Raw genomic sequence first — 27810 nt, forward strand, 5'->3', positions numbered from 1 at the left:
AGGATTAGGGTAAAGAACAGCCCAGGTGAAGACTCAGAGGCCCCCGCATGCCTATTGTTGGTAACATGGTACCTAAAGGGCTTTTCTCCAAGCATTAAGAGGGGGCCTCCATAGAGGTTTAACTCCATCCTGCTACGTTAAGCAAGAGCTCCTGAAGTGTGGGTTACCGGGGGAGGCCCAATCTTCAGGTTTAAGCGGGGAGGCCCTGCATGAAAAGATGGTCAAAGGGCAGCTGCCGCCATTTCAAGGTGCTACTGCCACGCTTGGTAACTTTTGGGTGCCACCGGTGTCTCTCCACACTCGGGTGCAATGCCCTTTGCGGCAAGGGGGGGACTCCAGTGCAGGACTAACAACGTCTTTGCCGAGCTCTGCCGGGAGACAAATTCATCAAGCTGTGAGGAGCGCAGTAAATCTTCTGAGAACGTTCTGGTTGTGAAACAGCACACTGAGACATACCCTAGTCCTGCGCCGCTCGGTACTCGAGTCCCACTGGTGGCTGAAGTCACGGCTGCATGGCCGGACTGGCCCTAGTGGGCACCGGGCAATCCCCCAGTGGGCCCGCATGGGTGGGGGCCGGTTTTGGGCCCCTGGTGCCCGTTTTTGTTACAGGGACGTTTTTGCAGCATAGCTGCAAAATCGCCCTGTAACGAAATCGGCCAAAAACCAGCCCTTGCAAAGAGCTCGGCAGCGCCCCCAACCCCGAGCACTTTGCCAGGGCCGGTTTTGGTTCCCAGTCCGGCCCTGCACGGCTGGCTCCTGGGAGGGGCCAGGCGTTCACACCGGCACCCACCCACCAGGAGTGAGGCTTGGGTAGCGCTCACGGCTCTGGCGTAGGTGGGGCTCAGGCGTAGGTGGGGCTCAAAGCATCAGACTCCTCAGTGTCTGGAGGTTGTTGGGCAACACGCCCTCAGGCACCATGCTAAAAGTGTGCCACGGTAGGGCCCAGCAGTGCGGAATTGGCTCAGAGACTTACAGATGCTCAGTCCGGTTTTGGTTTGGCTGGCCACTCCCTTCTGACTTGGGAGCTCAGCGAGGAACTCCTGCCTCACAGTTCTCTGACCCTTCACTAGACGTGTCAAGCATAAAGAGCTCAGCACACGCTCACCCTGACCTCCTGCAGAGTAAGACCTTGACTCCGGTCACAGGCCTGCACTCTCCCCACAGCTGCTGCTCGTCGCCGCTGCCTGCGGAGCCCCCTGCCCGGGGTTCGCAGGCTGCTGCCTCCGAGGTTCTCTTTTCCGATTCCTTTTGGTCAAATTGTGTTTTTTGCTAACTGCGCCCCGTTCTCCTCACCAGCTTCTGTTTCATTTTTGCTGTTTGTCATTGGTCAAAGTAGTCAAATTGTGATATTTTGGTAACTGTGTTCACTGTTGTCACTGATTTTTTTTCCTGCCCCGGCCACCCCGCACCCCCTTTCCCGCCTCCCAGCTGAGCCTCCCTCCCCTTCCCTACTTAATGCAGACTGCTGTGGGGGACCGCTGGTAAGACCTTGACTCAGGGTACAGGCAGAGGCGCAACTAGAGCCAAATTTTGGGGGGGGGCTAAGAAAAAATTTCGGGGGGGGGGGCAGAATCTTTTCAGCAATAGGCAGAGTGGAGCTGCAGGGGCTCTTAGAAGGGGTGAGGCCTCATTAACATGCAAATGGTCTTTTAAAGACCTGTGAAGTGCTCGGGTGCGGCTGTGTGCGCGCCGGGAAGCTGTCTCATCCCGGGCTGCCACACACGACGGGGGGGGGGGGCTGAAGCCCTGTGAGTCCAATGGGTGTTGCGCGCCTGGGGACAGGCCTGCACTCTCCCCACAACTCCTGCTCGTCGCCATGGCCTGCGGAGCACCCTGCCCTGGGGGTTCGAGGCTGCTGCCTCCGAGGTTCTCTTTTCCGATTCCTTTGGTCAAATTGTGTTTTTGCTAACTGCGCCCCGTTCTCCTCACCAGCTTCTGTTTCGTTTTTGCTGTTTGTCATTGGTCAAAGTGATCAAATTGTGAAATTTTGCTAACTGTGTAACTGTGTTCGCTGTTGTCACTGCTTTTTTTTAGTGTGCCGCCCCCTCGCGCTTCTCCCCCGTTCCCACCGTTCCTACCACTGCTGCCCCGGCCCCTCCCCCCACCCGCGTCCGCTTCCCCGCCTCCCAGCTGAGCCTCCCTCCCCTACTTAATGCAGACCGCTGTGCGGTCACGCCGCTGGCGCGCTTAAGGCAAGCCCATCTGCGCCCGTCCGTGCCTGGACCGCGCCCAGTGCCACGACACCCGACACCACTACGACTCCAACACCCTCCACGCACTCAACACCGGCCAACCCTCCACCTGCTTCCAGGTCACCCGAAGCTCACCCACGGACCCTTCACCTGCCGAAACTGCAGCTACACCAGCCAGCACACACCGGCACGTCTTGCCCATCCCACCAAAGCAGGCCACAACAGTCTCAGATGCATACTACTCGAAACCCGCTCAGTCCACAAGCACGCCGTCGAACTCTGGGACCTTCTCGATTCATCCTCCCCAGACGTTGCCTTCCTGACGGAGACCTGGATGAACGTCTCTTCGGCGCCCGACATAGCCATAGTCATCCCGGACGGCTACAAGATCACCTGCAGGGACCAAAACAACAAACCATGAGGAGGAATCGCCATCGTCCACAGGAACACCATCATAATCACAATCAACATCGAAGACTCCCTCAGCATGGCCGAACACCTACACTTCCAGATCCACGTCGATCACAACGCCACCCTCAGAGGAACCCTTGTCCACAGGCCCCCAGGACCCAAGCCACAGTTTTGCTACTCCATCGCCGACCTCATCAGCACGCACGCCCTCGCCTCCACAGACTACACCCTCCTCGGAGACCTGAGCTTCCACCTCAAGAACCCCAACGACAGCAACTCCACAACCCTGATCGACAACCTAGCCAACCTCGGACTCAAACAGCTCGTCACGACACCCACCCACTCCGCCGGACACACGCTCGACCCCATCTTCTCCGCCAGCAACCACATCACCGTCAGCCACACCACCGAACTCCACTGGACCGACCACCTCTGCATCCACTTCTCCTTCGAGAAACACACCGCACACATCCAACCACAACAAATCCCACACTGCAGCTGGAACAAAGTCACCAAAGACCAGCTCCTCACCACCCTCGCCCGAGACCCTCCATCCGAGCCCTCTGACACCAACGCAGCTGCCCACAACTTCAGACAATGGATCGACGACTGCGCCAACACCCTCGCCCCGATCAGGAAACCGACACGAGAGCCATCTGGTTCAACGCCGACCTCCAGACTTCCAAGCAAACCTGTGGAAGACTTGAGAAGCAGTGGCGCCAAGACCAGACAACCACGCAGTCCTCAAGAACGCCAGACGCAAGCACCACCAACTCATCCGATCCGCCAAAAGGACCTCCTTCAAGGAACGCATCGACAACAATGCACACAACAGCAAAGAGCTCTTCAAAATAGTGAAAGAACTCGCCTCCCCCAGCTCCAGCACGAATGACATCCTGCCATCGCAAGAACTATGCAACTCCCTGGCCACCTTCTTCCACCGCAAGATCGCTGACATTCACGACAGCTTCGACACCCAGACACCGACGACAGACGCTGACCCCCCCCCCCCCCCCCCGACTCAACACCCACTAAACACACTGACCTCCCGCTCTCCTGGAACCACATCAACGATGAAGACAAAATAATGAACACCATCCACTCCGGCTCTCCTTCCGACCCCTGCCCCCACCACATCTACAACAAAGCAAGCTCCATCATCGCACCCCAATTCCGAAAGATCATCAACAGCTCCTTCAAGACAGCCACCTTCTGGGAGAGCTGGAAACACGCCAAAATCATCTAATAATCATAAATATAGCAATAATGATTCATTAAAAAATGTGAAAAATTGGGCTCTGAGATCATCTGAGTACAGGCACAAATTAAGGGCGTATTGCTCTGTGGAAGATATTCTTGCTTGAAACCTTTTACTATAGATAACATTTGTATCTGTGTCTTGGCTGCACATTTTATGTACAGTATGGTATGTACTGTGTCTAGCCCCATGCTACATCCTCTGTACACTGATGTCTTCTGTGTTTAATCCCAAAATCTACACCCAGTATTCTGTATGTCTCAGGAGCTGTACACAAGAAAAACCGTCTGTGTCTGGAGGTTCCGGATTTAAAGCGTGTACGATTGCATCTGGAAGCTATCTTGAAAGCCTGGGAAGGGGACACAAAGCTAAAATGTGACCTCTAAGGAAACTGCCAGTAGGAAAAAGTATGAAGCCGACAAAAAACTGCCAAAATTCACCCATAACAACAGCAGCACATAGTACTCAGAGGAAAAGGCAACCAAGAAACCGTAACAGAAACATCCAAGAGCGTTGTGACATACATGATGACAACCTTTGAGAGTTTATATAGAAACAAAATGCCTAAACAGTGTAAGAAGTCAAAGGAAATAATTCCCCACATCTTGGGCTGGGAAAAAGGAAGTTATTTCTCTGTAGAAGGCATGGTGTCCCCAGGTACCCAGGTACCCAATCCCCCCCCCCCCCCACACTCCTGAATGGCCATCGAAGAGAGGGACCTCACACTGCTGCAGTTAAAGCTGAAGATAGACACACCTGATTCTGCTGAATGGATGCCCTCAGCAGGCGTGCACGAGTCCCTGACAAGGGCTTATTCCGTGAGCTCACCAAACAGTATTGTACCTCCTGTGCCTATGTTCAGTTTAACTCATCCTTCTACAGTCTGGTACCTTCTGTACCAATCTTCGTGTTCGCGCTGTCTGCAGTCTGGCTATTCCCATACATGTGCTCTGGCTTGACCCTCTGCATTCCGTCTCATACTAGATGTAACCATCTTCTGGTTATGCTTTTAGTTTAAAATCGGAATCCTTTAGTCAGAGCTTTTTCTTACCAGTAACCCAAGGCTTCGCATAAACTAATGCAGTGCTTTCCAAACTTTTCATGTTGGCGACACACTTTTTAGACATGCATCACTGTGCGACACGTTAATTCAGTTTTAATAGCAAACCGGAGGTTAAACTAACCGCATATAAAAGATACGGACAAAAACATTTGTCATAGAAATTGTAAATAACGAAATGTATGTGGACACAACATATCTAACAAAAACCTTTCATTGATATTTTTAAAAATACATGATTTGTAAGATAACACACATATATTTCCAAAACATGTTGTCTTTTATGAGTAACAATATGTAAATATGTACAAGAATTAAACAAATTGAATAAAACCAACAACAGTTACAATTTTTTTTTTTTAGAAACATATTTTATTGTGTCAATTGTTACATACCATACGATGCTCCCTATCTCAGGGAGTCGTCGACATATATCAAGCCACAATGTATTAAAATTGACTTCTTGTTTACAATATTGGTATATGAAACAAGTATAAAACAAAAACCTTTTCCCATTGTAATCTTCCCCCCCCCATTGTGCTGCAACTGACACGTGCCCTAAATCTCCTAAGCTACCCAACCACCCCATCATAACCACATAGTGTCTCTTCACACAGCTCTCTGTCCCGCATCCTCTGATATCCACGCTAACGCATCATTTCCCCTTTGATCCGTTGGCTCCAATAATAAGCCCCGGTATTCAGCCCATCTCTTCCAAATTTTCACATGTTTCTGCGGGCACCCCCTAGCCTTGAACACTGGTTGCATTATACCCAAACAAAAGTGTAGCCCCTTTTTCCAAGTAAATAGTTTTGGTGCAGCTGTTGCTTTCCTCATTTTTGCAATGTCCCTCTTGGCTAAGGAGAGTCCTAACAAATAGAGGTGATGTTTAAACAGGTTTCCCCCAATTCCCTCCATAATGTGTAATATACTTAATTTTGGTGATACAGGGATATCCCTGTCCAGCACCTCCGCTAAGCATACCCTAACCCCCTCTGAAAAGGCAGCGAGTACCGGACAGTGCCATATTGTGTGTATAAAGGAGCCCTCCGGGTGACCACATCGCAGGCACTCCGGTGACTCCACAAGTCCAGCCTTCCAAAGCCTCTGCCTTGTATAATAGACTCGGTGCAGGTACTTGAACTGTATCAGGCGCAGCCGAGTGGCTATCACCGCCTCACGAGGGGAGGTCAATGCCTCTGTCCAATCCTCCCCATCTAGCTGACCCAGGTCCCACGTCCACGCCTCTCTCAATGTACCCAGCGTGGCGGGGCTGTGCGTCACCAGAGACTGATAAATTGTGGCTGTCTTATGTTCCCCTAGATCCCCCATAAACAACTTCACTTCGATTGGACTGAATTAGCGGTGGGCGTCTATATCGGCGATACTGGGGCAGATAGCATGTCTAAGCTGGAGGTACCTAAAGAACTGGGTTCTAGGCATATCAAATTCTTTTTGGAGGTCCTGAAATGATTTCAGTGTTGAGCCTCTCATGACATCCCCATAAGTCGAGATTCCTATGTTATCCCAGCCCCGAAAACCCACCAGTTTAGTCAATTGTGGCAGTCTCCCGTTGTGCCACAGCGGGGTCGCCCAGTTAGCCTGCCCCACCATCCTATCTTACGGAGAGATTGTTTCCGCAACCTAAACACCACCTGGGATGCGGGCGGTAGAGTTCGGAGTTTCAGACCTGAATACAGAATAATATGCAAGGTCGATCTCTTGGTTTGCCTTTTTAAAAAAAAAAAAAACAATCCTAGTTATATTCCAAGATTCGGGTGCCTTCCCAGTGATTCCTATGTTGCCTATCACAGTAGATAATAATGGTGATACTTCCTCTGAACATAATTTATAGATTTCTAATGGAATAGAAGCTTTACCTATGGGAAGCGTAGCGATAGCCAGTCTGATCTCTGACTCAGTAATATTTGCAGAGAGCAGCTCAAATCCTTCAATCTGCTTATCCTTAGTTAAATTAGTATCTAAATTTCTTGAATCTTATTGATGACCGGATATTCTTCTGGAGTATATAATGCCCTATAGAATGCCACAAATTGCTCAAGGATCTGCTCTGGTTGAGTATATACCGTGTTATTTTGACCCTTAATTCCTTTTATAAGTGTTCTAGACTTATCGTCAGCAACCTTATATGCAAGAATTTTGCCAATCTTGTCTCCGCTCTCGTATTGAGCGAGATGATATTTATGGAAGCTGATCGCATTTTTCTCCATAAGCCTAGTTTTAATATTAAGCTTAGAACTAGCTAATTTTTGACATATATCCGCTACATTTGGTGTACCCTGAATCAATGCCTGTGATAGTTGGTTTTCTAATATATTTACGGCGTTAACCAATTCTTTGAGTACCACCCCCTGCCCATAAGAATTGTCCCTATGCTGCATTCAGCTGTCTGAACCATGTTTGCGGGACCAGATACGGATGGTTTTGTAGCTGATACAACAATCGAGGAAGTGAGACCATTTTAAATATGGCCAATCTCCCATATATATTGAGAGGGGCATGTGCGACCACGTCCGCTATTCCTCCTTCACTCGTGCCCACACTGGGGCGATATTCTTCTCCCAGGCAATGGGTTGCGAAACCGACAAATAGACCCCCAGATATTTCACCCCCTCTGTTACGGTCACTACCTCCAACGCCCAGGAACCTATTCCGTCTGCACCTTTCAGCGGCCAGAGGGTGGAGTTTCAGGGATTCATGAAGAGGCCCGATGATTCGCTAAATACCTGCATGATTCGGAGTAGTCTCGGGCCCGTCCTATTGGGATCCGTCAGGAAAAACAGGACGTCATCCGAGTAAAGAGCAATGCGGTCTGACACCCCACTGAACCATTCAAACCCCCGTATTTGAGCATCTATTCTCACCCACGCCGCCAGGGGCTCCATTGCCAGAGCACATAAGTAGCCTGCCTAGTTCCCCTACTGATTGGAAAGGTGTCCGAAACACTTCCTCCACCCTCACCGAGGCCATAAGGTCTGTGTAGAGCAGTTTCACATAAGAAAGGAGGTCCTAGATTCAATCTACCAAGAAGAGTGAACAGATACACCTAACTCAGGGAGTCAAATGCTCTATCCATGTCCGCTAATAGCACAGCAGTCGATCCCTCGTATGTTGCGATAGCCGCTATAGCATTGTGGGCCCGGCGGACATTGTGATGTGTGGCTCTCTAGGGTATAGTCCCACATAAATCCCACCAGTCTCGCTATATGTGGCTGCAGACGATTAGCCAATGCCTAGGCCAATATTTTTGCCTCTACATTTAATGGGGAAAATAGGCGATATGAAGCATGTTGGTTCGGAGGTCGCCCTGGCTTGTGAAACACAACCACCTCCGCATGCCGCCAGTCCCCTGGGAAGCTGCCTCGCTCTCAAGCCTCATTCACAACTGCTAGAAAATGGGGTCCTAACCTGGAAAAATATTTCTTGAAGAATTTACATGGGAATCCATTCGTGCCCGGTTCTTTGCCCACATGCAGGTCCCCCAGCGTGGCAGATAATTCTTCCACTGTAAGGGGTCCGTCCCCCATTTCTCTTGCGTCGTCGGTCAGGGCTCACGGCAGGAGGTCATCTATGAAGCGCTGAACCATATCTGCAGACAGATATTCCTTAGGGGCATAAAGCTCTGTAAAATAGTCCGCAAAGCTCTTGGCGATCAATGCTGGATCACTGAGCACCTGTCCATCTGGGCCAACTATACCGGGAGTGGAATGGGGGTGCTGCGCCCCCTGACATAATCGATGCAGTGAGCGACTGGACTTATCGCCCCATTGATAGATTCTACTATGGGTCACCAACCATACTAGTCGGGCCTCGTTCAGTAGTTCACTCGCGTGCAAATGCTGCTTTTGTAGTAGTTGGTGGCACACCAGGCTCCCACCCCCGTCCCAGCAGCACCGTTCCAGCTATATCAACTGAGCTTCTGATCTCAGGAGCGACTCTCGGCATACCTTACGCGAGGCCGCACAATAGGAGATATCAACTCCTCGAATCACAGGTTTCATGGCCTCCCAAAGTGTTCCAGCCGCCTCTACTGATCCTACATTGGTCTCCATGTACCACTCTATTTCTTGGCATATGTGGGTCTGGTACTGCTCGTCTTGGAGGTGTCAGGTGTAGAGGCACCAACGGAAGGGCTGCTGTTCCTGACCAATCCGCAATCCCAGCGCCACCGGAGAGTGATCTGATAGACTCCTTGGGTGAATCTCCACACTGATCACTCTGTAGGCCACCCTAGATGGGACAAAAATATAGTAGTGGTGGGAAAAGCAGTCATGCGTCCCCAAATAATAGGTATAGCCTTGTGCCCTTAGGTTTAATCTCCTCCCTGTATCTGTCCAGGACAAACCCTCCACCAGGGAGTTCAGCTTCGAGTCTTGATAACTGGTTGCTCCGATGCTCGCCATCTATCTTTGGTGTGATCCAGAACATCATTCCAGTCTCCGCCCACCACCGCTACCCCTTCTGGTAAATCAGGCCACAGAGACATTATACGCTCAACCAATGACCATGATCAGGGTGGGGGGGGCATACACACTGCTGAGGAGAACTCCCTCCCGATAAAGAGTCCCCGAGATAAACAGTACTTCCCCTGTGTGTCTGTCCACGTTTTCTCATGCTGATACGGGACCCTACGGTGAACCAAAATGGCAACCCTTCTGGGCCCACTAGTAAATCCAGAGTGATAGACCTGAGCGGAGCCATATCTAAGTAGACATTTTACTTTATTACCCAATAGATGGGTCTCCTGCAGCATCAGGACGTCCGTTTTGTATCTTTTGGTTTGTTGGAGTAGTGCACCACGTTTTATCCTATCTGAAGCCCCCCTTACGTTCCAACTAACCACTCCTAGTCCGTTCCCTAGGGCCGGTGTTTTAGGTACCTGGGTCGCCATGTGCGGTCTGATGACATACGTGAAGGTGGGCAGCAACCACTGAATTTCTATAGCCATAAAAAGAATGATCGTTGCAGCACATAAAACAGTTAACCCTTCCCAACTCCACCCCTATACCTCATAACTGATAAAGTACCTGTCGCGGTCGGCATAGGTAGCGGGCCCCAACTGGAGCACGCTACCCTTCCCGGCCAATGAATCCCCAATATCCATCCCACAAACATCAGGCGTTCCCATTGATTATATAAAGTCCAGTTGTGGTACTAGCCCCATATCATGTGTCCCCTCAATCAGAATTTACTTAAACCATGGCCCTTTCCGCTGTCACTACAGAGCCTCTGTCTCTACTAGAGGTACCGAAGCGTCTCTTTTAACGTTGCTGTATGATTTGGAGCGCCAGCACGATCTCGATCTGTTGTCCCCTTTTCTTTTTGGTTTTAGTTGTTTGTTGATTACGTCACTCGAGGATGAGTCTGATTTCTGATGGGGCGATGTGTTGTGTTGAGCCAGATTTTGACGGTTTTATCTGTCCATGCAAAGACTTCCTCCGGTGATTCAAAGAATAGTGTGCGAGACCGGTATACCATTCTTAACCTAGCTGGATAAAGCAGGGCATAGAGGAGCTTCATATCCCTTAGGCGGGCTTTGGCTGCCGTGAACGATTGTTTCCCCTGTTGGACCAGCCTTGTGTAGTCCGGGAAGATAAGTATGTTATTGGACTCATATGTGAGGGACCCCTTGAGTCTGGCTTCTTTCACTATCACATCTCGGTTGTGATAGTTCAGGATTTTTGCAATAATAGGTCTAGGCCATGCACCCGGAGGCGGTTTTTGAGTTAGCGCCCTGTGTGCCCTCTCTATTATGAAACAGCGTGAGAGCGCATCCGATGGAAGCCAGTCCTTGAGCCACTTAGTCAAAAACGCTCCAAGTCGTTGCCCTCTCATCCTTCAGGGAAGCCCACAAAATGCAGGTTGTTTCTCCGGGCCCTGCCTGCAGCCTCCTCGACCCGGGATGCAAGGCCTCTCGTCAAGTTTTCTAGGGATGTCACTTTCTTTTCCAGAGTGGTGACAGTATCTTCAAACCCGGAGATCCTGGTCTCAGTTTCAGTAATGCGCTCCAAGGCATTGCGCAGGTCCTGTCTACTAAGCATTACATCTGAGCCCACTGCACCTCGGGCTTGTGTAATGGCTGCCATTAATGCTGTGTTGTCTGGCATGGCGCCTGATGCAATGCCCTGATCCGGCGTTGGCGTCCCCGCTCCTGTGTATCGATCCATTGTACTTGGCTTGGAAGCCCCCCCCAGACACCTTATCCTTTGTCATGGCGCAATACTGTCGTGGATAGCTGCACCCGGCTCTGGCCACCAGAAATCCCACTTCACCACTTATTCCATGTTGGGGTCCCTCGCTGGCTGCAAAGTTCTGTCGCGGGAGGCCTCGGGCCGGATGCGGGGGCTCCCCCACACAAACCGCACTGGGACTTGCCCCAGCCGCTTCCGTGAGCGGTTGGCATCCGCCCCCCCAGTGGGTGCCCCACTCACCGCTATGTTTCAAGCCCAGACTCTTCGGCACAAGGGCCCCATCCAGTTCGTAGTCCATTGCCTGCTGAGCAGTGATCACCTTATCAATGAGGCACGCCTGCTGGGCCCCGGATACTCGCCCTACTCAAGGCAGCTAGTGATGCCACCGCTCTCTGCCCTGTTAGGCCTTCCACGCAGGACGCCGGCCTCAAATATGGCCCGCCGGTTACAGGCTGCCTCCGTCTGGTTACCGGATCCTGGCCACCCCCCCTACCGTCAGCCCCAGCCCTGGGCCAAGTCTGAGGGTCTCCTGCCTCTCTCCTCACCAGGCGCGGCCTCACAGTGCTCCGTCACCCTGTTCCCACAGTGCAGGCTGCCGCCGATGATCATGCCCCCTCGCACTTCCCTCTGCCGGATAGTTCTTACCAACCGTTACTCCGTTGCTCCAACCGCTGTGATCGGGCTGGCCCCACTGCTGGGCCTCTTGAGAGCCAATGAACGTCTGTGTGCAGTAGAAGCTTTTTAAACCTTGCCCCCATTTGGTCACAGATATGAGCAAATAATCTTGATTTAAGAGGTCTGCTTTTAATGTAATTCACCATTTGAACCACTTTGTCCATAACTTTTCTTAATTAATTTTCAATGGTTTGTGCGACTAGTGCTTTGCGATTTAAAAAGCAATGAGTAATTATAATATTCTCATTCTCTTTCTTTGCTAAAGCTATAAAACATTTTGTTGAGCCAACCATTGAGGGTGTGCCATCCGTGCATATTCCGAAACAATTTAACCATTGCAAATTATTTTCCTTCATGAAGCTATCTAAAGTTTTAAATATATACTCACCTCTAATTCTCATTAGAGGTTCTAGGCCACACAAGAATTGCTCAATAATTTTGTCAGTATAAATCAAACGTATAAAAACCAATCTGATTTGTCTACTTACAATGTAAAGATCATATTATCTTATTGAAAAATATCCTTCATTTGCAGCTTAATGTTATCAGACATATCTTGAATATGTCTTCCAATTGTGTTATCTGCCAAAGGGATTTTATTAACTTCTATATCAAATTCTAGCCCACACATTGTTCGAACAATAGCACAGCAAGATTCCTTTATGGAGGTTTCGGCAATGGTGTGTGGTTCCTTGGTTTTGGCAATTATTTGAGTAACCAAGTAACCTGCCTTTTGAGCTTTCTCTGATGTCTTCATTCTCTTTGTGAATGATGCAGACTGCTTCTTTATAGATTTTGAAAACTCAAAGTATTCTGTTGGTTTTTCTGACAAATGGCTGTGTTTTGAGGTAAAATGTCGTTTTAATTTATTTGGTAGCATACTTTTATTTGCAAGTACATCCCCACAAACTAAACACTGGTGACAAAGATTGTTGTTATTACCAGAAAATGTGAGCCCCAGTTTCATATAATCTGCATTCTATAAACGAGGATTCTAGATTTTCCCTTTACACTTTTTACGTACTAAGACAGACTTTTCAGTTGATTTTTGCATACTTTCCTCAATATCTGCTACATTTTGTTCATCGCAAACGTCATCTTTACCAGTTTTTCGCTTCTTATTTATAAACTTATCCACTTTGTGTTTTTGTTTGCCTTATCTTGCCCTTGCCTAGTGACAAGATCTCTTAAATGTCCCACAGCAAATCCTGAACTTCAAAAGTGTCTCCTTCAGGCTGTCTCGAAATAGGTTAAACCAATTCTGGGTTAAGTCGTTTTTTTATATTGTCTTGTTGGATACCCTTTTATTTTCAAAGTTATTTAAAGCTATTTTTTGGGTGGTTTGTAGACAAACTTATATTCATATTTATGACTGACCTAAACTGGATGCACTGTTGCTTGGCTCAACTGATGTTATTTGGACAGAGGGCTCATTGATTGACATTTCATTGGTGACAAAATCTAGTGAATTCATGTTTTATTTTAAAACGCTGCGGCGTTTTTCCCAGAACTAATTCTGTGGGTCCATTTGTTGGCCGTTTCAATTTATGGCAGAATTATAGATAATCAGAGTGGCTGTCGTCACACTCCATACTGTGGTAAGGGTGTTAAGACATGCAAGCGCAATCTTTAGTCACCGCCGCTGCCAGATACTTTCATGGGTCTGCGGGAGGGCAGCACCAAGCGCCAGCGATGCTAATGGGGCTGCTGGCCTTCCCCTGCCACTGCCACTAACATAAGCAAACCTAAAGGTTCAAGTCCAGATTTCACAGTGCACATTTGATTAGCAATGCCATTTTGATGAGCTGGTTCATATCTCTGTGGAGTGCTGTCTCTGGTGCCTATAACTCTGATACCATTATCTCAAGTGGCTGAAGTCTTTGGGACAGCTGTTTTCTGGCTGCTGTCTCCGGAGCTGCTGTCTCTCATGACTCTGTGTGACTGATGCCTGCTACCCCTGGTGCTATTGTATCTGGTGCCTGTATCTGTAGTGTGGCTGTTTCTGTGGATTAAGTGTCCAGTGCTTCTGCATGCACTTCTAGCCGCCTATGGTGCTGCTGTGTCCAACGTTGCTATTTCTGAGGCTGCCGTGTCAGGGACTGCGGGGGCGGCGCAGCGAGTGCTGCACTGCAGGAGCGGCCAGCTGGAGATGCACAGTCTTTACTCACCACCGCTGCCGCTTCAACGGAGACAGGCAGCGCGATACTCCGATATGGCTCTCCATCACAGTAGACTCCTCCTCTTCTGCAGGAAGCAGCAGCGAGCCCCGGGCGGCAGCCCACATGCCGAATGGGGGTGCCGGCCTCCCCCTGACACTGCCAGTAGGCTGAACAGGACTACAGGGGCGGCGGCACAGCGAGCACTACACTGCAGAAGTGGCCAGCTGGAGATGCCGCAGTATTTACTCACCGAAGTTGCCGTTTCAACGGCCCGCGGGAGAATGGCAGCACAATGCTCCTCCTCTTCCGCCTTCTGCATGAACAGGTACTGCGTCAGTAACATGGGCTTGTACGGTCCTCCATGTTGCATAGACTGCATCTCCCGCAACATACCCACACATAGCAGCCGACACAGAAACGTGTTGTGACAGTTTGGAAAGCCATGAGCTAATGAATAATATTAGAAGCCAATCTAATATCTTACATTTTTGCAAAGATCTAAGAGCTCATCTCTTTACTGCTGTAGACATTTTCAGCTGACTTAGGGCCTGATTTAGGTCTCGGCGGATGGATTACTCCGTCACAACGGTGATGGACATCCCGTTCGCCGAAATATGAAACGCGTACGATATAATGGGATTTATATTTCGGCACATGGGCTATCCGTCAACATTGTGATGGAGTAACCCGTCAACCGAGATCTAAATCAGGCCCAAAGTTTCATGAGTCGTTCGATTAAACCTTAGGGGTGGTTGTCAGGCTTTTTAAAAGAATATTGTCAATAACTTTACGTTTTTCAGTACAGATCAACTAATTTTTCCTATTTTACGATAAGAAAATCCATGTATATGATTTTTTTATTCTTGCCCCTTTCATCGGAAGGTGTGTATGATTCAGTACTGTTGCACAGACAAGACTGGAATTTGTTACCTAACATTGTTTGATTTAACTGCTGCTAAATCTTGCATCACTTTTCCTCGCATCCACATCATATGCTAGACAGTATACGTGGCCAGTAACTGGGATACACTGTAAGGTTGTGCAGTGCAGAGAACATCTAATCTGATATAAATTAACTTTTGATATAAAGGTTACAAGGTCTGGTGACTGTCTGTTCCCAGTTATTTGTGCATCTTGTATCCCAGCCTGACAATGCTGACATCTATAATTATCCTCTTTCAGGCTAAAACTGCTCCTCTCCCACAACTCCATCCTGCGACCCAAGTACCAGTTTCAGTCTGAACTCCAAGGCTTCCAGTGGGGGACTCAAGGCACCACTATTGCTGCCCTTCAGGACAAAGATGCTGTCCAGGCCACATGTCCCTGGAGCCCAAGGGGTAATGTAACTATCTACATGTGTGCTGTTGAAAAGGTGCTTTAAGAGGTACTTTAAGTCGTATTTTACTTGGGAACTAATCACCTAGTCTTGTAATGGGTGATAGGGGCAGAATCATCTTCTGTAACACATTTGCATGAACACTTAAAACTGAGGGCCAGATGTACGACATGCAAAATAGCGCTTCGCAAATTGCGAGTCATTTGCGACTCGCAATTTGCGAGGCGCTATTTTTCATGTAAAACAGTGTGTTTAACACTATTTATGATTCCCAATGGGGTCGCAAATTGCGAGGCTCGTGAATATTAATGAGCCTCTCGCAATTTGCGAGCCCATTGAGAATGACAGGCCCTCCCGGGGATGGTGGCCTTCTGGGTTCAGCAGACCACCATGTCTGGGACTGCTTTAAATAAAGCAGTTTTCTTTTTTTTTTAATGCAGCCCGTTTTCCTTAAAGGAAAACAGGCTGCATTAAAAAAAATAATAATAATTAATGTTTTCGTTTCATTTTTTAAGGGCAGGTAGTGGTCCCAGGGACCACTGCCCGCCCTTAAAAAATATTTTTAGAGACAGTTACAAAGTAAAAGGGGTCCCCTGGGGACCCCTTCCAAATTGCGACTGCATTACCACCCTCTTAAGAGGGTGGTAATTTGCGAATGTTTTGTGACCGCAATTGCGCAATTTTGTAACTGAACCTATAGGTCTGATCTTTTATCTACTACAAATAGGAGTTAGGCTGGAATAAAAAAAGTACAATTTTTACAGCTGGGATATTGTGCAATGCATCGACAAGGCAATATGGCTGCAGTGCGAGATTATTCCCAGGTTGAGACGTTTGTAGCCTCGTGTCCTGGAACAAAATATACTATTTCAAATATTTGTGTAATTCTGGTCTGCTCTTCACCTCCACAGCAGTGGGTAGTCAGGTCTCATTTAGAGTCCTCTTTGATGCCGGTAGTATCTGAAGAAGATTGGGGCACTCTGCAGGAGCATGTTTCTAATAGCATTAGAAAAGCGTAGAACATACAAGTGTTATATGACTGGTTCTGGACTCCAGCTAAATTGTACGGCATGTATCCCTTATTACACTTGAAAAGGTGGATAGGTTGTGGAACGCTCGCAGACTTTTTGCAAATTTGGTGGTGATGCCCCAGGATGGTCATATGACTGTAGGAAAGTCTCAGGGCCATAAAGGCTAATTTGGCGTACCCCATCTGCCACCCTCTGAGTAGATCTATTCGGTCGCAGGTCTACTTCGATGAGAACTTGGAATTCCTTTCACCTGCAAAGTTGTCAGTAGCCTTCAAATTAAAGGAGCCTGATCCTACATCATTAAGCAAATGTCAATGGTGATCATTAAATGTTCTTGCTATGGAATACCTCACCTTTAATTTACCTTCAGTTTACACAGGGAAAATTCCACGACTGACATCACCTAGAGACCATGAATCGATGACTTGTGAAAGGGGAATCTCATTACCTATTGGACTAATGGTGTTAGCACTGTTTTCTTGAACGGTGAAGTACATTTGAGACAAAAGGGGGAATCCCGATTTGGTGTGTATTTATTTGTAATGGATTTGGGGGGAGTCTTTCTTTGAGCTCTTTGATTTTCTTTTTGTAGGATAAAGAAGGTGAACAGTGACCAGTGTTTAATTGGACCGGGTATGCTTTTGGGATTGGTGGGTTATTTGTTAGTTTGAGAAAGGCCCTGACCCATTGTTTCTATGATTAATCTGTACATGGTCTTGTCGGACCATTTTGCAGTTGGAATATCCACTGTTATGGCTTGCCTCTATGGTAAAACTTAAATAGAACTATTTTGTCTGACAATGCTGAGGGAAATAGGCTGCGTAAAACACACAGTGAATGAATTATGGGGTATATTCACTGGCAACTTTAAATCTATTACACTGCATGGAACTCCCAGAAATGGCCCCAAACACCCACTGTAAGTGCGAAAAATCTAAATAAATGCATTTGTCTTTTAAAGGCCTTCATGTGAATGGTGAGGATGTATATTACTAAAGGCTGACCCTCATATTTATAATCTCTGGTACAAGGCTATTTTGTTGATGCCTTGTGGGCACCATTTATCTTTTCACAATGTGACTCCCTCTATGGTGTGGCTCAGCTGTGGACCTCCTAATGCACTGAAAAGAGAGAGACATGCCATGGAGCAAGTGCCAAATAATTTAGTGTTAGTACAAAGGCAGCACTATCAAGTTGTTGAACTCGAATGTTGAAAAATCTGCAGGTCACTCTTGAAGGTTGGGTAAAATGAAATATATGTCTGAAAAACTTCACACGAGAGGCAGTTCCAATGAGAAGAGTACAGTTTTTGAGGATGGTCTCTGCCCTGAAATTGAACATGATAGGAATGTGTTGTTAACTGCACTAACTACCCTGTCGCTTTGATGCCATTCTGAAAACCCTTTTGTCTCTAACTGTTGCATAGGTGGGATCACAGTGAATGCCACATGGTTCGAGTCTGTGGCATATGCTGCCCTGAACTGCTGCAAAGCTTGGAGCCTAGCCCACAGGGAGTCTCTTGAGGTCCTTAATGATGTAATCATGCGACCTCTGGCCAGGAACCAGGAAGACAAAGCCTACCCACTGTTTGAGCGCGAGAACTTCATCAACAAGACCTTTGCTTCCTTTATGGCTGAAGATGAGTAAGTTGACAGTCCAATTGGAAATGCATGGGGAGGGGACACTAGGCCGTGGATCACTGCAGCATATTGTATCTGTGGTATCATTTGTTTTCCTTTTATGCAATTCTCTCAGCTTTGTATAAACAGTTGAACACCACTGTATATGTGTGGGAACTCAGAACACATTATTAAATTCCCACAGTTCCATTGTGGAATGAATTTGAAACACAAAATGAGCATAAAGGAGGCAATGTTTTGGTGTCTTCTGTGTTAGACTGGTCAGTTAAAAAAAATCTGTGAAATAAGGTACATTAGACTGAAATTTTAAGAGTGAAATGTACTAAAAAAGAGAAAATAAAGCACCTAATAGTGCTTCCTTTATAGGCTTCTCCTTGACGATTTTCAAAAGCTGAAGCTGCCCCTTCATGCCTAGCAGGGTCTGTGAAGCAGTTCATTTTTCCACTCACTTAGCAAGGAATCCCTGAACATGGGTGTTTTAGGACAGAAATCTCTTTTTCTAACAGGACTCGTGTCTTTCTTCGTGGTTATAGGGCATTTCTTTCTTTGTCACATACCTTTTTCAGGTAGGAGTCATGGTTCCATCATTTTTGTTCAGCTGTTTTCACAACATTCCCTCCTTTCAGTGACAATGCAATTCTTTAACAAGTGCCCATACAGTGGTGGAAAATGTCCAAGGAGGATGACCACAAGGTGTGCATGGTCTACTGCTGACGTCTCACACCATTTAGGGATGCAACATTTGTCACAAGATATCCTAAAGAAGACGGACAGCGACCGATTGGTTTTGGCTTAAACCCCTGTGTGGAATGGTTGGAAAATTCAGATTTGTTGTTGCACAAAGATTCTTACGAAATAATGGCCTCATTGTGACTCCTGTGCCGTGTAAGGACCTGGCCTCATATGTAGAGGGTTTCTGTTTGTTTGTTTTGCTCAGTGTTGCATCATTTGAGGTACTTGACTGCGAGAACTTAGGAGACTCTACCTTGGCTTCAAGGAACTTTTTGCTTTCAACATTGAGACCACACTCGACAACATTGCATCACAAGAGGTGTTGAAGGATGAGGCCCACCTGACCTTTTCCAGAACTACCAGAGCCCTTGTCTGAGGAGCTAATGCTGATTCAATCTTGGGAGATAGCGGTCATATTTATTCCTCTGGATACCACTGCAGGCACTACAACCTTAAAATTGTTCACCGTAGGGAGGAGCCAAGATGGCGACCGGGACGGCAGCTTAGATTCCCGGCTCCGTGAACCTCCGCATCCCGCACGGATATCCTGCACGAGATCCTCAGTCTGCGCTATGAGATCGTGTTTGTGAATGAGAGTGGCAACCGATCGTGTGACTCCGGGGTTTCTGGCTGCCGTACCGCCGGAGAAATCTGCAGTTGAACTTTGCGGCCCGTGCAGCCCCGGAGCCGGGACCTCGAGTGGATGCCGTGGCCGGGTGGCAGTTTAACAACAGCGGCCTGTGGTGACTGGGTGGAGTCGGTCCACCGGAGCGGTGCTGCCCTCGGCCTGCATTTTGACGTAGGCGCTCCCACTGCTAAGTGTAGCGGACCGAGGACATGCCCGGGGGTGCAGCTCTCAGATTCTTCGGTGCTTGCCCCTGCCTTTGACGGTGAGCTGCCCGGACGCCGCCCCTAGCTCGCCCTGATCCTTGCGGGCTGCTCCCGGCTTTTCGCGGGAGCTGGTCCGTGGCGGGGACGACTGTTGCCCGTGACCACGCAACGGCTGAATTTGTGCCTGCCCCCCAGACCCCTGTCTTCAGCGACGTGGATCTTGAGGCGCTCGTCCCTGGGTCCCGGCCCCAATACGAGTCGGGCCTTCCCGGCGGCCATCTTGTTGCTATGCAGCCTACCATCCTGTCCACTGGGTCGCAGCAGGATTGGGAGTGTGTGACTTTTGGGAGTGTGGCGGAGCGATCGCAGAGAGCTGTGCTGGGGTACGGCGACCTCCTAGAGGCCCTTGGTGCCCTTCATTTCTCCTTGGCTCGTGGCGCCGGGGTCTTGGGGAGTAAGCTCGATGGTGTGGCATCAGCGTTGGGACAGTGGCGGCATGCTGGTCCACAGGTACACAGGGGCTTCCCACACTGCACACAGGAGGATAATGTCGCGGCCACCCCTGCGATTAGTGCACAGCCGGACACTCCGGACAGTATGCTACCGTGTGATCGGCTAACTGAGGGTTTGATTTGTTCCGGAGGTATTGGACCTGAGTGGAAGGTGGTGGCCTTGTCCCGTGCACGGCCTCCGGCGACCCAGGGACAATTCCAGCAACGTTTGTCTACTTTGGCTGATTCAGCCTTCCTGGACCTTGTGTGCAGTGCAGATCCTGGGGCAGCACTGGGAAAGACGTCCCTCCATGATGCGGACTGTGTTGGTACTCAGAGACTTCCATCCCACCTGTGTGCGTCGCTTCCCGGTTGTTTTTGGACACTCCTTTACCCTGGAACATCGGACATGGTGCTGGGTCGAGGGGTAGGCATGGGCAGAATTGCAAAGAGTGGTCAAGGATGAGGCTGATCCTTCGGGGGTGGTCATCCAGTAGACGGGCGGACTCATGGTTGCGTACTCTCATGGTTATTAGCATAGTTGGTGCATAATGCTCCCCATTCCCCTTTTTTTTTTTTTTGATATGGTCGATTTGGTGCTGCTTATTGTTTGCTGTGGGGAGACTTTACCGTGCGGGAGGGAGAAGCCGGGGGTATGTTTTGAAGGCCCTCCTCCAGTTTATTATACTTTCTCCACCCCCCCGTCTGGTGGGGTTCTTTCTTACTCCTTTTTCCCTGTTTCTTCTATATTTCGGGTCTAGTTCCAGGGCGACAGGCACACTGCTGGGGGGGGGGGGCCATACTCATTTGCAGAGGTGCAGGGTGGGGGGTTGGGGGAGGGGACTCTTTAGTCTTTATCTCTTTTTCCATGGCCTCCTTTTTCTTCTCCGCTTCTTCTTGTTTTTTCTTTTCTGGGATCAGCGCGGTACACCTCCTTTGGTGTGAATCGTCGCCTCTTCATGTGTGCCACAGTTTCCGGGGTGTTCTCTGGGCGTTAGGTACCGGGGCCTGCAGGCGCAACTGTTTTTGATATTTTTCCCCCTCCGGAATTTCCCGTGTCTGCGCCATTGATCCAATAGATTGCTGCTTATTGCTTACGTCTATTATTCTTGCCCCTTATCGTTGTTGGGAAATTGTTTGGCACCTGATCCTACTGTCTTGTTTCATTATAAAATGAAAAACCCTTTTTCTCCTGGTGTCCTACCTGCGCGGCTCACTGGCCGGACTATATTGGAATGAAGATTCTGCTCTCCGAGGTGCCGCCTGTGTTTACATTGGCTCCTATTGCTCTGATTGCTTAGCGGCCGGCCCCGGGGGGTTGTAGGCCCATACTTGTTAATGATTGAAATGTCAATAAAGGTTTTTCAACAACAAAAAAAAAAAAAATTGTTCACCGTTCAAGATCATTGTGGTAAGAACCTAGGAATGGGCTCCATGGAAAGATCACTCGCTTCCAAACAAATTGACAAATTTGCTCCTAACTTTCCAGAACATATGTTTCCAGACTATACTCGACAAACCATTACTGAACTGCATTTAGTATCTGATTCAAGAGACTTCTTTCTTCTTAATCTCCTGATTCCATTCTGTCCTGGTTCCAACCCCTGCTTGCGTTCCAGAAAGATAGGATAATGCTGTTGCACTCCACAGGGTTGCTGAGAGAGAAGCAAGTAAATTGAAATTTGTGACTTATACTCCTTCCCTACAGACCTCAACAAACTTTGAGACTCCAAAACCTAAGCAGTATACTAGAAAAATTGCTCCTTTGGTTTCTGTTTTCATTGAACTAATTCTAGAAAGGTTTCTCATCCCATCTTCTGAATGTCCTGTAAATTGGCTACAAGAGACCAAGAGAATAAGTATCTTTTCTTAAGTATCTCAGGGAAAATCCTATTTCAGATTCTCTAGTGGTGACACTGGTTACAGCAGGATGATGGATGTTCTAGGAAGCAAAGGCCTGATTTAGAGTTTGCGGGCAGGGTATGTTATCACGTTTGTGGCAGAGTACCCTCTTGATCAAACACTCTGTCTTCCGAGGCCAGGCGGATCATTAATATTCCAATGATGGTGCCCGCGATGGCTCCTCTTTCTGTACGAGATATCCTAAATAAAGCGGAGGGATAGAGATGTTTTTTGCTCAAAGCACTGGAAGGAAAGTTTGGAAAATGTAGCATTTTGGACTGAAATCTTGGTTTACCAGGACTTTTGTTTGCCTTTGTGGTTCTATGGCTTATGCCTGGCAATCATGAACAGAAAAAGAAAATAATGATCCCCACACACTGGGTGACAACTCTTTAATAAAAACATTAGTTTCTTGTTTGTTTTTCAGAAACAAAACTCCAGCTTTTGGAGTTTGGTGCCCTGCCACCCAAAAAGATGGCAGCACACAAAACTTTCAGTGACTTCAGAGGAGCCTACATGGCTCCCCCGAAGTCAACGAGATTACAATAGGGACGGTGGTGATCTTGTAATTTTGTGGGAGGTAGTCTGGCCGGGGTGGTGGAGGAGATGACTGCCGCCATCCTGATGAATGGCGTGCCTCCTGTCAGGGCCTAGATCAGGCACTAAGTGTGCGAGCCTTCAGCTATTATTATGAGTCCCACATACCTCCTGGATTGTTATGAGTTAGTCTAGTTTCTTCTCAGGGAAAAAAGGGCAGATTTCCAAGAGATACTAAAGGAAGAGATTATTTTGTCGACCACTATCATCAGCTCTTTTGAAGACACAGGAGACCTGTCTTCAGTCGACTACTGCCATGGACCCTTCTATATGGCATTTGTCATTGTTGTGTCTCACTGCTGTTTCACCATACGTTCAACAAAAACTACATGATATTCATTTTTCAGGATCTCTTCTGTCGGGTTTCCTTTTTGAGAAATCGAAAGAATGAAAAATGATGAGGAGACTTTCTACTCTATGGGCTGGATAAAAGGAGAAACTTTCCAAAGGTACAACTCAAAGAATATGGAAAGCAGCCCGTGTTCTCTTACACTCCATTTGAAATAGCAATTAGAACAACAAATGCAGCAACAGATATCCATTTTTCAATGAAAGAAGTCCAACAGAGGCAACAAAGCCAGCATACAATGTCTCTGCTATTCTAGTATAAGTGATTAGAGTTCTGGGGGGAGAAAGAGTACCCAGCCATCACCCAACATGACAGAGGGTAACCACAGAGAGTTGGGTGCTGGATATTGTAAGGTTTTAGGCCGCTTTATTCCCAAATTGCACCAGATGCTGAAACATTTCCTTGTGACTTGGCTGGAAGTGGACATCCTGAAGAAATAAATAGTTAAGCTTGTACATCAAAGGAACACGGGCATTTACTTCAGCTACCATCTAGTAAGAAAGAAGAGCTAACATGAAAATTGGTTGATTGTAGACCTGGAGACAAATAACTGCATCAAAACAGAAAAGTTCACCATGCTGGTTCTTAATCACATTTTTCTCACATTCTCACCTACAGTTGGATGCATGCTGTAGACTTCAAGCAAACATATTTTCTAGCTTCAATCTGCACAAGGGACAGACGTTTCCTGCCCTTTTGGATTGGAACCAAGTACTTTTAATTTTAATACAGAATCTTTCTATTTAGCCTGACCTCAGCCCATCAGGCGTTCAACAAATGAATTGCAGCTTAATCTTGTCACAAATTAATTTCCATCTATCTTCCCTTGAGAGTTGGCTACTCAAGTAAGACTCAATGCACAGACTTTGGCAATACTTGATACTGTTAGTTAGATCTTCTGCAAGATGTAGGTCTCGATATAAATGCAGGCAAGTGTTCTCTCTCCACTGCAAATTATCCAATAGATAGGAATTCTGGACAAAAAAAGAAAAAGTGCTTCCTTCAGAGGAGAGACTATAGTCTATTCGAGACAAATGTACTGCCTTGAGTCGACACATCAACACAAAGTCAGACAGGTCTCTTTCTATCTGGGTTCCATGGTATTGTATGTTTTATTGGTGCCCAATGCCAGACTTCAGATTAGGCCACAGCAGAAATATGTACGGGACCAATGGAACAAAAATACTAGAGATTAAGATGGTAAAATGTAACCTATGTAATTCATTCTCTTGAGGAGTGGTGCAACAGGAAGAATATGTTCTCAGGTGTTCTAGTCCAACAAGTGAATCAGGTCACAGACACATTTTCGAATGGAGAGGAGCACATATTAATAACCTAATGTCGCAAGGAAAATGTATTCCCAAAGGTCAATTGTTTCACACCAGCATGTTAAAGCTTTTGTGTATAGATGAGGGTGGAACGAGAATGATGGGATATATCTTTATTTTCAGTAAGAGACAAACAGTAATAGCTTCTTCCAGGACTATCCGCACATGTTCCTTTTAGAACCTCCCAGCCCTCTTTTGCAGAATCTCATAACTATAATAAGTAATTTAGCAATCACAATGTGTAAAAACGACACAACAGTGCACATGCAAAAAATGCATAACGGACAAAGATAGAACATAAAATCAGACCACACCTTAAACTGCTTCTTCATATAACTGAAAGAACACACCTACTTCCAAAATCCCTTCATCTCAAAGGTGGGCTTGGCCCACAACCTTTCAGCCATGCTCTTAGTAATCCCATCTGCATCACCACCACTAGATCGCTCTCCAGCATGTGGGGGGTATAGCACCAGATCTTACCTCAAGAGTCCCCACAAAGCTTGGCCAACATGACATACCCTTTACACCTGCCTCCAAATTTCAGTGCCATGTGTTTTCCAGTCACTTGCACACAGACATATTTCAACCTCAATTTTCACACATACATACTTCACCCCTTCATATAGAACAAACCTCTTCCTATGTTTCCAACTCCTTTAGCCATTAGTCACCAAGTTACTATTCCTCATTATCATGATAAATTTAAGTTTGCTAAAACACAAGAGGGTCTTGACTATTTTGCCTGGTAAACACCCTAAACTTAACACAATCACCCACCACCAGAGGCTTATGCTTTACCAACATGGGATATAGCTTTTGTTATACATAGGGGTGGGCGGCAAACTCTGCTCCACCGGTGGAGTGCACGGAGTTTTGCAACTCCACACTCTGCTTGGAGTGCGGAGTATGGCAAAGCTCCACCACCCGCCGGCGGAGCGGAGTTTACCGGCACACGCACTCATTATTTACTAAAAACAACTGCAACAATATGCCTATCCATGTTGTTATTTCGGAGAGGGGGAACATTTAGGCCCTTTTCTACAGGCAAATCACACAACTCCAAAATGCTATGGTGCATCAGGCTGCAGTTTTATTTAGTTTAGCAGCCGCAAGTCCAGCTCGCACTGCTAGTATTGTGTGCAGCAGCGCCAGTAATGTGTATGGTTAAGCCTCCTGAGTCCTCATGCTGCGTGAGTGCTCGGCCAGCAGCGGAGTAAGTGGTGGTTCCTACAGCTCAGCCTCATGAATGCAGCGCAATTCCTGACCATGGCCGGAGTCATCAGGGCTCAGCTGGCCCGTACCGTGGTGTTGCTCGCTCTGTCACTCACACTAGTGCTGAGGTTGTCAGGCTCTCATAAACCATTAGATGAAAACTCCTCAGAATCCGTCCTCTTGACATCGCCAACCATGATAGTAATATCACAGAGGATTAGGGCAATCAAGTGAGGAAGGGATAGGGAAGGGAACAGCAGGGTATAGGAAACTTGAAAAACAAAGAGTAATGCAATTAATCTGATCTTCCTTCACATTGAAGGCTACAATTCCCCCTGGTTAATACTCCTAAAAAGTTCAAACATGTAATTAATCATAATCTCACCTTTCAATCAGAACTGAAAAACAGCAATACACCATACGACACAAATGCATACCAATTCCATATCTTCAAAAAATAGAACAATGAGAGAACGTCCAAAAAACAATAGTAAGGAAAAATGAACAGTTCAGCTGATGCCTTTACAATCAAAAGCATTGCATACTAATGCTTGGAGTATTCACTGTATCAGAACCAAGTTTCCAATATCAGAGAGGTTAAGAAAGTATTTATATAGTTCAGCAGAGAGGAGAAACACGCATTGGCATAGCCAATAGGTCTCTCCTTTGGGACCCTATAAGTGTTTAGTTATCCATCACAATATCCTTGGTGCAACAACATCAAGTGTTGCATGGCTAAACACTTATAAGGTCCCAAAGGCGAGACCTAATGGCTATGCCAATGCTTGTTACTCTTTGAAATGACGTTGTCGTGGATTTCATGAGAATAAAGCCACATGACATTTTACTTTTGTACAATAGTAACAAATTTGTCAACGTATGTTTTTTAAGACACTTCTTTCAAATAACATGCTTTCTTGGAGCAGATTTATTTCCACTGGTACCTATGTATGTTTTTAAACATGTATACTTGTTGAAGTTACATACCTTTAGATATACATACAGATGTCAACAAAACCAGTGATGAGCAAAACTGGTCATCTGGTGCTAAAGTGGAAGTTTGGGCGAAAAAAGTAGAAAACCAAAAAGGGCCTTTCAAACGCACATAGATTCAAATTCTCATTTGCTGAAATTTAGTAAAGGTGAAATATATTTAAACTGTAAGATGTATTAGTAAAATACCTAACACGAATCAGTCTTTAGTAGATTGATGCGGTGTGTGGGTTTTACAAACCGAGCATAAGCTAGTTGACGCTGTGAGTGTGTTCGGGAGCACTGATGTTATAGATTCTTTGTGTAGGGAGGGCAGAAATCCTTGGTATCTACAACAATAGGGCTGTTATATGATAAATGGTATTCCTACACGTTGCCTAATCTCTTCTGTATCCTACATGTTGCATAATGTCTTCTGTAGTCCGTGTGGAAGGGTTGTTGTTCGACCCTTACTTATGAGATGTGTGTACTCCGGTGACCTCGGGCGCAACCCGCTCGCACATCTGCTGTGTTTACAGCTTGAACCTCCCGTCTACTAAAATGTTTTCGTGAGGACGGAAATCTCTAACACCTTCAACATTCCGCTCGGAACCGTAAGGTTGTGTGTTCTTCGGAAATATAAATGCATCCGTAAATTCCAAGACCGCTTTCCACTGTGGCATTACAGACAGATTACAGAGGGACGGGGGCCCGGGCGAAAGAGGAGAGAGTGGTCGAGATAGGCGGGGGGAAGAAATAGGAAGGTTAAGAGGGGGAGGGATATTATGGAGGAGGAGGAGGGGAGAGTCAGAAGAAGAGGAAGGAGAAGAAAAAGAGTGTGTAGGGCAGGCAAGGAAGGAAGACAGAATGTCCAATTGTAAATGCACCTACGCAAAGTGGCCAATGTCGCCATATGTATTATGGAATAGGCCGCAGCAACATCTGCAGTCCTTGCTATAATAGCAAAGTGCCATGGGGGAAAAGAATCGGATGAGATTGCCACTGAGCTCCTGAGACGCTCACTTTCTGTAAATTTGTGCAGATGCCACTGCGAAGAGTGTGGACATTGTGAAACACGCAGTGCCACCATTTTAGTTGCCAGGTCTGAAGTATATAGACCTCTGGGCCAGAACAGAGGGGTGACATGTGCCAAAAATAACTGGGCTGCCACCTATCACTACGGGGCAGAGCTTTTTAAATTGCCTTTAATATAAGGTTAGCAAACGCAGTTGTCATTGGAGGGGATTGTAACACCCGCTTCTAAGTATTGATCAGAGTGCAGTTTCCTAACATGAAGCCATCAATTTTTAGTATCTAACTGTGGAATATATGCTCACGCGCTAGGCTGTAAAGAAAATACTCTAAATAATAAAAATGATTGTAACCTTTTGACTCCAAGCTGTTCCTTGAGCCTTCCAA

At 47.1% G+C, this 27810-nt stretch overlaps 1 protein-coding gene across 4 annotated transcripts in view; it reads left to right on the top strand.

Annotated features, from left to right (window-relative positions):
* NOXRED1 (NADP dependent oxidoreductase domain containing 1) overlaps positions 1–27810 on the top strand; it is a 153933-nt gene that overhangs the window by 112324 nt on the left and 13799 nt on the right. For all 4 annotated transcript variants that reach the window (XM_085628060.1, XM_085628061.1, XM_085628062.1 and 1 more), the window contains 2 exons: positions 15150–15304; positions 17761–17977. In XM_085628060.1, the coding sequence (XP_085484186.1) occupies positions 15150–15304; positions 17761–17977 (372 nt within the window). The remainder of the gene's footprint in view (positions 1–15149; positions 15305–17760; positions 17978–27810) is intronic.

Source organism: Triturus cristatus, chromosome 9, assembly GCF_964204655.1.
Source record: "Triturus cristatus chromosome 9, aTriCri1.1, whole genome shotgun sequence".
Classification (NCBI taxonomy): domain Eukaryota; kingdom Metazoa; phylum Chordata; class Amphibia; order Caudata; family Salamandridae; genus Triturus; species Triturus cristatus.